The following is a 12,523-nucleotide window of genomic DNA, read 5'->3' as shown; positions in this document are numbered from 1 at the left end:
CAATTGAACCAAATTAAACACTCCATTAATGAGGGATGGTTAGAGCTTTCCTTCCAATTCCAGGAGATCTTAGGATCAATTTTCATCCCCGCCCTTGTGGCTCTCTAAACACCAAAATAAATAAATAAATAAATAAAATAAAATAAAATAAATAAATAAATAAATTCCATTTCGACTAGAAATCAAATTCCTGACCATCCCTCATATTCTCCCTCCATTGTCCATTCACTATTACTTTCCTTCCTCTCAAATCCTCTTTCATCCAATTCAATTATCTTTAATTACACCACACCATAATTAATCATGTTTCTCCGATAAATCAAAATTTAATTCAATCCCTTTTAATCTTCAATTTAGGGTTTTGATCCATCATATTCATGGAAGAAGACAGAATAAGCGACCTCCCAGATAGTCTCCTCATCATCATACTCTCTTTCCTCCCTATCAATACTGCTGCCTCTACCTCCGTCTTATCCCGCCGTTGGCAATACCTTTGGACTCACATTACCCACTTCTCCCTCGAAACCACATTTGATGATCTCCCTACTTTCATAACATCAGTTGATCACATTCTCTCCAAGCTCACCTCCCCAAAAATCCACTCTTTTAACCTTCAATTTTCTCTCCGTCAATCAACCGAATCATCAACGCAAGTATCCTCTTGCTTTGTTCCTTGGCTTCATCAAATTTGTCTTCGTGATCCAAAAATAATTAATGTAGGATTTCATCATTCTCATGGATTTTATTCATCTCTTTTGTTTCACATACCTACTTGTGTGTTTGAAACTCGGTCGCTAATAGAATTAGACTTGTATTTGCCTGGATATATCGAGTTTAAGGCGCCTACTACTTTTATTAATCTGCCTAATTTGAAGAAGCTCTCGTTATTTGTATGTGATTCATATTGTTATTTGATTGATACACTTATAAAGTCTTTGCCGTTGTTGGAAGATTTGAAGTTGTGTATGAATTTAACCGTAGATGTTCATTGTTTTGCTATATCTGCGTCTAATTTGAAGAATTTGTTTATAGGAATGAATGATTGGGGATCCAAAGTTTGTCGATTTGTGATTGATGCTGCGAAGCTGGAGCACTGTGAATTTCATGGGTATTTAGCGTTTTATGAATTTGTTACAACTCCAATTGATTTACAAATGGTGCTAATTTCAGTTGAGGACCCAAGTGATGATGAAAAGGATGATGATTTTGATATGGATTACGAGTATTATAGTTTAATTCTCGGGCTTCTTCAAGGGATTTCTTGTGTTAGGTCCCTTGTTTTTATTAGTTATGGTGCTGATATATTGAGTTATCTTAATGGTTTGGATGGGATCGACGTGCCCATCTTTAGTAATTTAATTGATCTTAGCTTTTACAGTGACACTCGGCCTTATGAAGGACCAATTACCAAGTTGTTGCTTAGGCAACTTTAAGAGGCTACAATCATGTATGATCTGATGGACCACGACGACATTGAGATCAAATTCCTACGTAGTACAACACATTTCAAGTTCTGATTTGAGGAATGGTTTGCTTCAATTTGTACTTTGATATAAAATTGTCAACTTTTATATGACACTTGTGTAATCTAAGTTCTCAAACACTTAACACTGATTAATTTATTGTCTTATTTGTGTATATTATATGATCTGGGGAAAAAAATGATCTGGTTTAGTCCGTTGTGATAATTTTTCCTAATTTCATATGTAGCTTTTATCAAGTTTTCTTTGCATCATTAAAACAATTTTGTAAACAGTTTTTATAATTTTCTTGAAATTGCCCTGTATAAAAGCCTAATAGGTGAGTTTGATCCCTTTAAGACTAGTTTACCTTTTCCTCTATTCCATTCAGGTGCAGAATGTCGTCTCTACAATTCACTCAATTATTTATGATTGCCCGCGTAAATGCTTTGTGCAGATACTATTGTTTCACATTAACAGATTGAGTTAAGCGCACACCTTACTTGCTTGCTCTGGATTCATACAGTGCGTATAAGAAACTGTACAAATTCTTAAATAGATCTGGTTCACACTAATTTATTGTGAACCTCCAACATTAGAGACAATATGATTGTTTTATTAATAAAAAAAAAAAGTCACTAAATTAATATAAAGGTTATTATGTTGAAAAAAAAGTTAGTGTGACATTATAAAAGTTATAAGAGGTTAATTTTTTTAATGAAATTTTTAATATAATGGTCAATATGAATAATAAAGATCGCTATGTTAAAATTAGGTCACTATTCAACATAATGTCGTACTTTAAGTTCATAATAACATTAAAGGTCACACAAGTTTTTATAAACGTGACTATGTTAAAAATAAGGTTACCATATTAAAATTAGGGGTCATTATGTTGAATATAATGTCAGTTACGTGGGTATAAACCTTAGGTCCCACATTAATATTATTGTGGACCAAGTCCACACAAGATTTTCTGAAGAAACTGTTGTGATTTTTCAGTATTTTTTAAACTTAGAGTTGAAAATTTAGATATTATTTGGTCTTATTTCTGTAACTCTGTATATTAAGACTTAAAAGCCTAAGAACGCCTCGCCTTCTTCCGTTGCACCCTTGGTTTATTATAATTTTCCTATATTAAATTTATTGGCACGCCTAAAATTTTATCTTTTTTAAGTTAAATAGTTTAATCGAATAAAACTCTTAAACCGTATTTATCTTTTCTTTGAAAAAAATTAACTTTTTTATCCTTATATTCTCCTCTATATATATTTGACTACTAATTATATGACTTGAATAAAAAAAATTGGATTGAAGCCTCACTAAAATCAAGATGAACAGCCACACTATCAATGACAGATTAAGCTCGCTTCCTGATTCTCTTCTAATCACCATACTATCTCTTCTTCCAATCAATTCCGCCGCTGCCACCTCCGTCTTATCCCACCGTTGGCGCCGCCTCTGGACACACATCACCCACTTTTCCTTTGAACCATGGAAAGATTGGAGATACGATCATAATTTCCGGGATTCTATGAACACCATCAATCATATCCTCTTCCAACTCACCTCCTCCAAACTCCACACTTTTCACCTTAATATTCCTAACCCTTACAGTTACACCTTTTTCCCCGATCAAGAAACCGACACGGTGTTAAGGGAAGGACTTGCGTGCTTTGTTCCCTTGATTCATCTAGTCTGCCAACGTAACCCCGAGGTCATCACGGTATTTTTTCATAACTCATATCCAATTCAATTACATTATCTGCCACCTGTTCAATTTCTTCAAACTAAATCACTTGTAACCTTGGAATTATATGCAAATATTGAGCTTAAGTTTCCTGATAATCTGGCTGTTAATCTTCCTAATTTAAAGAGGCTTCATATGAATTTGTATGACTCGCAACGCAATGTTATGGCTACGCTTTTTAGGTCTTGCCCACTATTGGAGGATTTATACTTGGGTCTACATTTAAATAAATATTTACACTTTATTGATATATTTGCGCCGAATTTGAAGGACTTGTATATAGATATGGATAAATCCTCGAGTTTGATTCTTAACAGCAAGTTTGTGATTGATGCCCCTAAACTCGAACAATTCACGGTTGTAGGATTTCTAGCGATTTATGACTTTGTTACAATTCCTAGTAATTTAGAACAAGTCACAGTTGCTTTGCAGAAAATGGATGATACTTTGATTGATAATGAAGTTTTTCTGAATGAGAGACTAGTGCTATTTCGAGGGATTTCTTGTGTTCGGACTCTTATATTAACAGGTGACTGTGGTGTTACTCTCTTAAATTTTCTTAATAAGGTTGATCTGCCAATCTATCTTAATCTGGTCAATTTACGTTTCGACTGTGTCGACCAATCTCATCAAATGAATTTCGTTCATATTGGGAGACCTCAATTACCTTCTAGTTGGTTGGCTAAGCTCAAAGAAATAGAGGTCTCAGTAAAGATGTTGAATGTTGTGTTCAACATGAACTTTCTTGATGACATATTAAGATTCGCAACAGCTTTGGAGCAGCTTCATGTTTTTCTTCATCACATAAGTAAGCTTGGCCATAACCCAAATCAACTATGGGAAGAATACATGTTTTGTAGAGGGCTTTTTCAGTCTCCAAAGAGTTCGCCGAGTTGCCAGATTGAGTTTAATGGTAACATGATTACTGCTTCAAGTTATGATTACAGTCATGGTGTGCTACCATGTCAAATACTCGAATAGTATATCTGTAAATTGAAGCTCAGCTAATGTGGCTTGCCCCAACCTTTGATATTATTAGGTACTGCAGTTTTTCTTTTCTTTTCTTTTTCTTTTTTTTTTTTTTTTTTAATGGCCTTGGTTAATGCAAGGGTAGTCAAGGAAGTTTCACATTGCTTTTATAGGAAAAAAGTCAATGTTCACGCAAGTTTTTCGCTTAAATTAACTATTAATGTCGGGATTATATGTTTTAATTTATTTTTTGTTTTTTTTTTCAATCGGAATTGAGGAAGATTGATCTATAACCCAATAAATTAACAATCATATACAATTACCCAAAATACACCTATGTTGGATCAACCAAAGAGTAAAAGTTATATACACTCTAAACATCTACATTTGTTTAGATAAAGTGACAAACTTGACTCAAACCTTTAACATGATAGATAACCAGGATAGAGCATAAACTCTATAAAACCATGTAAAAATATACATATCAAAACATGCAATGTGACATTTAACAACCGTACAATTCACCAGATCTCCCAATATTAATTATGAGGAATTCGCGACAATATAGTACTAAACCAGTCATCAATTAACCAAAATGTAAAAGTTTTATACCATTTAGATCTATCAAAAGTGACTCTTGAATTAAGCCTCTAACATGATCAATAACCAGCAAATATAGCATAGCTGTATATATAAAACTGTGTAAATACCTATCAAAATTGCAATCTTGTAAAATATTCCACTGCATAATTCAACAAATCTCCCAATATTATATAACTCATTCAATTTGCAACAACATAAATCATTCAAATTTTATTAAAGGGCTAAAAAGCCAACAACAACATAACATAATAAGACCTACAGATAGAGTATACAATATAGATTTTTTCTGCTCTTTCAGCCTATAGCAGTAAACAAATTAAAATGTATACTTTAATTCATCAGTCATAAAATCATACAAACAATTGGATCGACCATTCATTTCACCAACCTATAGTTAAGATCACCATTCTCTTGTAAGTCTCCACTTGAAGCATCCATCACCTGACCGTAGAATGCCATCAGACAAACTGGTGAAATCTTTGGAAGCTTGAACATTTTCTTACAGTATTCAAGCTCTTTCACAAGTATCTTTGCACTGTTATATGAATTAACCGATAAATGTACCTGCTCCATCACCGGAGCATTACTTAAGATGTACTCGACCAACTTGATCTCAAAGTCGTGGCACTCGAGATCCTCTATCTCTAGCTTCCTCAGGTTGGCTAAGAAGCAGCTCGGAAATCTTTCCCCCTCGAATTTGACAACAAACCTAAGATTGCGCAACCTATGGAAGATTGGCGGGCGAATTCCATCCAGAGTAATTTCTTCTAACATATGAATGCAATACAGAAGATGAGAACCACATTCGACCAAGACAATGGTCCTAGCACAAGAAATCCCTCGAAGCAACCCCATTACTTGTCTAGTATAAGTATCAAATTGGCTATCATTAAAACAACTCTCTTCTATCGAAATCATCACATCACTTAATCTAGTAGGAATACTAACAAATTCATAAAATGCCAAAAATCCTACTATTGTTAAGATTCGCAAATTAGGGGCATCAATTACAAACTTGCAATTCTCAGTAAGAACATGCCTTTCATTTTCATCTAACTTTATAGATAACCGCCTCAAATTAGGGGCGGATATATAAATTAAATGATCAGGCTCAATCAACTCCAGAATCAACTTTAACTCTTCCAATAGGGGACAACACTTAAACAGCACATCCATCAAAACACGGTTTTGATCGCGCAGCCTCATACATAGCTTCTTCAAATGAGGCAGATTAATGAGCGATGACATATCAGCAGGTAAGTCATCAAACTCAAAATCAAGATATAATTTCAGGCATACCAGCGATTTACAATTAAAAACACAAGTAGCCATATTAAATACATTGATGGATTTCCAAGAATAGGTACGGAAGTCTACCTGATCATCTCGGCGTTTCGGCTACAGACATGTTCGAGCCAAGGGAGCAGGAAACTGTGGTACTCCTCGTCAGCTGCTACTTCGTCTTCTTCCTGGTTGTGATGCGGGTGGAAATTGAATTGCAGGTGAAATGTATCGATTTTCGGGGAAACGAGTTGGGAGATGACGTGATCAAGGGTGTAGTAGAAGTAATGAAACTGGCGGAAGTTGGGATTACGAGGTGGAAGAGAGATTTGGGTGATGTGAGTCCAGAGGTTGAGCCAACGACTGGAAAACAGAGAGGTGGCGACAGCGTTCTCGATGGGGAGTTTATTGAGGATGTGTACTAGAAGACAATCAGGGAGGTCGCTGAGTCTATCTAGTCGTGGTTTTTTTTTGGGGGGGTTGCGGCGGCCATTACTAATTCTCTTCTGAGAAGGATCCAACAGATAGAGAGATTATTAGACAGGAAACCTACGATTTAGGGTTATGACAGTGGGACTAAATAGCTGAGATTATTGGATTGGATAGGATAGGATAGGATCGGATCGGATAGGAACAAGTTTGGGAGGGAAGGATAGCAGTTGAAACTTCTAAGCCTGAAATGTCATGAGGTACAGCTGTACGTAAGGTTTTTTTTTTTTCTTTTTTTTTTTTGGAGTATAGGAACACGGTACCGATACCGGTGGTGGAGGAACAACGGCGAAGGATCGGAGTAGGAGGTTTATGTTTTTTTACGTCGATGGTGGATAGTATGGTTTTTACGTCGATGGTAGAGAGTATGGTTTTTACGTTGATGGGGATGAATAGGATACGACGTATGAAGTTCGAAGTATTATTTTGGTAAAGCTAAGAAAGGAGCATATTTCATAGCGTATATTATCACTGATAAAGACTCCAGCCTTTGTTTCAATTTGATAGTCTCATTTTAATTTTGTATAATTTTTAAAATGTATGTTTGACCATCAATAACTTAAAATATATATTAACAAAAATTATAAAAATATGATATTATAAAACTACGCATCGAGATAAATTCAACCATATATCATATAGACTATACTTTTTACATATATATTAATGTTAGTTTTTGGTAAATTTTTGTAAAAGCTTGACTAGCTATAAAATTGCAAAAAAAGGAGTATCAAATTTAAACAAATGGTTAATGTATTGCTTTTCTTTATATAGACATACAATATCATACCGGTAGTAAAGGAGTAATGACATACAAGTTGCATTAAAAGATAAAATGATAGCTGACTAAGGGCGTATTCGGCGCTAGTATTTGAGTAGCTTTCAGGTAGCTTTTAGTGGTTTAACTTAGTCAAACCACTACTTAATAAAAAAACGTGAGTGTTTGGCAAAATAGTGGTTAAGGTAGCTTTTAGTGGTGAAGGTAGCTTTTATGAAAAGTTAAAAATATTAGCTTTTGAAAGTAGAGGTAGCTTTTGAGATAGCTGTTGAAAATTTAATCTATAGTTTTAAATACAAAAACAGTTGGATGGATTTTTACGTTGATGGTGAAGATTAGGCTTATTACGTCAATGGTAACAATATGAAAAGTTTTATTTATCATTTTTGCAAAGCTAAAAATGTAACAAAATCCTAACTTATATTAGCATTGATAAGCAATGTATTGCTTTTAATTTCTTTATAGTCCAACAATATTATTGGTTGTGGTGGAGTAACGAAATAAAATTATGGCCATAGTGGAAGAATAGCGATTGGTTTAACAATAGCTTAGCGAAGAAGTAGGAAATGTTTTTTTTCTATTTTTTTATATATGTCTATGGTAAGTGAAAAATATGATATGGTTTTCACGTCAATAGCAAAGAACATAACTCATGGTTGACGTTTAATTTTCATAACATGTATTTTCTTTATTGGCTAAATTACACTAGTCTATTCTCTTTTCTCGAATACTAGCATTTTATTTCCATTCAAAATACAGAATAATTAATAAAAGTTGCAAATTTATTCTATCATTTGGTATTTAAAAAGACCAAAATGATATTGTTACCATCGACCGCAATTTCCTTCAATGAATAGAGACAATAAAGAATTCTCATATATATACCTTTAATTTCATGGATGGAATCTCCTACTTCGAGATCTTATAATCTAAGCATCATATTCATAATCATTTCTCCTAGCTTATCCATTCTTATATCATGGAAGACGCTCCTTATCAACTTCCAACTCAATATTGACGATACGGTGAGCAATAATAGGGAAGCCCCAATAGCATTCTTAATTCATCAAATACCAAAGTTTTTACTTTATTCAAATAATATTTTGTAAAATATTATAATTTCAGTAAAAAATAATTTCAATTCTATAAAAATAGGTAAATATCGAATAATAATTATTTAATAATGGCAAAGATGAAGAGGAGAGAATAAGGCCAAAAAAAAAAAAAAAAAATTTTCAATATTAATTTCTCAAGTTTTCATTCAAATTCGCTAAACATATATTTTTTTTCAATTCAATTACTCCTATTTACATTTTTTTTTTCCCAACCCTCTCAAAGTTTACATTTTGCTATCATATTTTTGAAATTAATACAATGCTACAAAGATCTCATTTATCATATTCGGATTTAGGAGTATAAGAATACTTCACCATAAAAAATAGATGAAAAACTCTCACAATGAATTATTGAACACTTTGTTATAATTTTCTCTCTTTAATAGTGACTTTTTTTCTCTCTAATTGATACTCTCACAATGTTTGTTGTGGATTGAATTGCCAAACTCTTAAAAGGTTCCCCTATTTAGGTCTTATTCACTTCATCTTATTTTTTCTAAACTAAAATTATTTTTACTAAACTTAAATTATTTTTATTGAACTTAAATTATTTTTACTGAACTTAAATTATATTTGCTGAACTTAAATTATTTTTACTGAATTAAAATTATTTTTGCTGAATTGAAATTATTTTTACTGATTTTCTATTATATTTCTTCTTTAAAGATACTGATTTTTTACTGAACTGAACTGAAATTACTTTTACTGAACTGAACTTATTTTTAATGAAATGAAATTATTTTTATTGAACATAAATTATTTTTACTAAATTGAAATTCTTTTTACTTAATATTTTTTTTAAGGTGAAGTGAAATGGGCCTTATAGATGTCCACAAAAATAGATTCTTCCACACAAAGATCAAAAAATGTACTTAACCACATTCACGTACTTAATCAAGAAATGTTCATTTTTTTTTAGACAAGAAATGGTCATATTATGTTCATTGTAATACATGAACTTTTTTTTTTTTTGAAACAAATCAATTCATTAATAAAAAGTCATCCGACATTTACAAATGAAATCTAAATTAACAAATACATAAAATTGAATCAAACTTAGATTTCCTTCATCAAAGCTACCATCGCTGAAAAGATCTTGCAATGTGGTACATCTCTCGCACACATCACTGGAATATACAGCCTTTTCGGAGACACGGTCTAACGATTTGTTGTAGCCACAAGGATGATTTTCATCTGATTCGCTTGAACGCATTCGAAAACTTGACAACCGTTGCGATCCCGAACAAATCTTTATCAAGGAATTGACAATAGGGAAAAAGATGATTACCTTTTTATAAACCCTTACACACAAATAAACCCTAAACACAAACAAACAACTAAGGGTCCGTTTGTCATCGCTGTGGTTTTCTGTTTTTTGGTTTTTTGTTTTTTAAAAGTATATTACATATGTTACATAATGGATCAAAAAAATTTAGACTTATTAAAATCATGATAATTTTGAAACTGACAACAAAAAAGTGAAAACACCTTTTTCTTGTTTCCTGTTTTTGGTTTTTAGTTTTCAAAAAAACAGAAAACTGAAAACCAAAAATGATGCCAAACAAGCCCTAAACTAACAAAAACTAAAGACTCCATCATAGGGAGACGGGCGAATATCTACACTAGTGTAAATTTATTGAAACCTAAATTGCAAAATTAAAGAATATTAAGGAAAAAGGGTCTGAAATAGTCTAATTTCCGAAGAAATTAGACTATTTTCGGCCTAAACGACCAAGTTTTTGGAGAAACCCTTATAATACATGAACTTTCTTATTCGTGAAGTGGTGCCATTCACTCCCCCCTCCTCTTTTTATTTTTTTATTTTTTTGAAAATCCCATTATTAAGGATAGAGTCCCAACGTTAACATGTGAAAATTCATCAATTTAGGAGGATTCATAACTGGAATACTTTTAAATTAAATATAAACATACTAGTCTAGTAGTCTGGTGCAATTTGAGTTGTACAAAGGAGTATGAAATTCTATTTATTAAAAGTAATATAGAATGCAAATAATAAATCAATCATTAATCAAAGAGTATAAATAACAAATCATTTCCTTAAACAAAGGAGGCAATTCTTTTGGAATTTTTCGCTCGTATACTTTATATTTGTACACAATGTTCTTTTCGCGTTTTTTATTATCCTTGTATTTTGACGGGAGTGTACCATGCTCGTGATACACCCAGATGTATGATGAAATTTTCACTATTGTAGCACACATTTGAAGAATCCAATGATATAAAGAAACGCAAAATATATAAGGTGAATGGGAGTTTTGTCTTCCACCTGTTTTCTTTGGTTATGTATCTTGATAGATGAAATTCTAAAGTGGTCATTTGAAATATGACTAGTATAATATTTTAATAACTATTATGCTCCGTTGTTTATATTTGACGTATCTTTCTCTCAAGTAATTAATTATATTACTTGATTTTTGATATAAAATATTATTATTAATATTTTTTAATTTATCAAAATTTTAGTTTTATTTATGTAATTTTTATTTTCATTTTATAGTTTCTTGATAACTATATATTTTATGTTGGATTAAAATTTTCAAAAATTATATTTGCATTTTAGATAGTAGTAAACTAATTAATGAAAATTTTGTCAAAAACTACCAATTAAAGCGCGTTGGTTTTGAAAACCACTACTTATTAAATTTTTTTTTTAAAAGAACTACCACAAATTGTAAAAAGTTTAAGAAGCACTACCATTCTAATAATTCCAACTAGAATATTCAGCATATAGGTTCCATTTTTTACCTTTACCTCATAAAATAACCATCTAAATTGGCTAAATTACCAATCATAAAGGTTAAAAGTGGTAAAAAGTGAGACCCAAATGTCTGAGATTCTAGCCAAAATTATTAGAGTGGTAGTGCTACTTAAACTTTTTACAACTTTGTGGTAGTTCTTTAAAAAAAAATAAAAAAATAAAAAATTAATAGGTAGTTATTTTCAAAATAAGTGCTTTAATTGGTAGTTGTTGACAAAATTTACTAAACTAATTGTGTCAATTTTATAATGAAAAAAATGAATTGCTCATATTTTTTTTATCAAAAATAATATGGTAGTCAATTAGTCATATTTCAAACGATCATTGTTGACATTGTAGAAGGGAAGGAAAATGAGTTAGTCTTAAGTACTCCTGGAGTACCATAAGCATGGTACTCTTTGGGTACCATACTACCATGCTCTATATGTTATTATGTCAAAACCATGTGTTATTTTACAAAAAGTATTAGAGCTCTTTTAATAAAACCTTTTATTATATATGTTATGAAAATCTTGCTAATTTTATAGTTTAGAGATGTGTTTGGTGCTAATTTTTTTTATATATATATTCACGCATTTTTTTTATTATACTCCCACCGTTCTTTTATTAGAGTTCCATTTCTAATATTTATTACTCACATAATAAAGAAAAATGAGACTCTGATCTAATAAAAGGAGGGAGGGAGTATCTTAATGTTAATTTGTTTGGATATGTATGTGTTATTTTAAATTTTAACCTTGTGTTATTTCAATAATATAATTTTACTAATCCTACAAATTGAGTAATTTTTATACGAGTCCCTTTGTTATCTAGTTTAAACATTTGTGTCATTTTGGATTAAACTATAATATTATTTTGCTAAACTATAATGTTATTTTGCTTAAATAATATTGTGTTATTTATTATATTAGCTTTTTGTTATTTTGTTTAAACATTGTATTATTTTGATTTTAATCATATGATCTTTCTAAGTATGTGGTTATTTTGCTTAAACTTGATGTTATTTTTTTAAAATATAACTTATTTTATTATATTAATTAAATATTCTCTTATTTTACCAAAAACTTGTGTTATTTTATTTAAAACTTATGTTACAAGTTGTAGCTAAATAAATATAGAGAACAAAATCGAAAGAATAATGAAGGCAAGAAAAGAAAAGAAATGGAACCAAAATTTAGTAGAGATGAATATGATGAACATAACATATAATATTATGTAATAAAAAATTTCAATCAAATAACATATAATTTAAAGAATAATAACATACAAAACATATGATATTATGTAACAAAAATTTTT

The 12,523-nt window shown here is 31.1% G+C and overlaps 2 protein-coding genes across 2 annotated transcripts; both read left to right on the top strand.

The window, feature by feature from the left end:
* Nucleotides 1–377: 377 nt before the first annotated feature.
* LOC145589121 (F-box/LRR-repeat protein At3g26922-like) lies at nucleotides 378–1,433 on the top strand. The gene has a single exon (XM_081645682.1). It carries the CDS (start codon nucleotides 378–380, stop codon nucleotides 1,431–1,433), a length of 1,056 nt encoding a protein of 351 aa, XP_081501808.1.
* A 1,360-nt stretch (nucleotides 1,434–2,793) lies between these two features.
* Nucleotides 2,794–4,191, top strand: LOC145589120 (F-box/FBD/LRR-repeat protein At1g78750-like). The gene has a single exon (XM_081645681.1). The coding sequence runs from the start codon at nucleotides 2,794–2,796 to the stop codon at nucleotides 4,189–4,191; it is 1,398 nt and encodes a 465-aa protein (XP_081501807.1).
* Nucleotides 4,192–12,523: the final 8,332 nt, after the last annotated feature.

Source organism: Chenopodium album, chromosome 17 (genome assembly GCF_948465745.1).
Source record: "Chenopodium album chromosome 17, dcCheAlbu1.1, whole genome shotgun sequence".
Lineage (NCBI taxonomy): Eukaryota > Viridiplantae > Streptophyta > Magnoliopsida > Caryophyllales > Amaranthaceae > Chenopodium > Chenopodium album.
This window is presented reverse-complemented; position numbering and strand designations above follow the sequence as displayed.

Bases quoted from the DNA above. Each gene is read 5' to 3' on its own strand.
- LOC145589121 (XM_081645682.1), top strand. From the start codon at position 378: ATGGAAGAAGACAGAATAAGCGACCTCCCAGATAGTCTCCTCATCATC.
- LOC145589120 (XM_081645681.1), top strand. From the start codon at position 2,794: ATGAACAGCCACACTATCAATGACAGATTAAGCTCGCTTCCTGATTCT.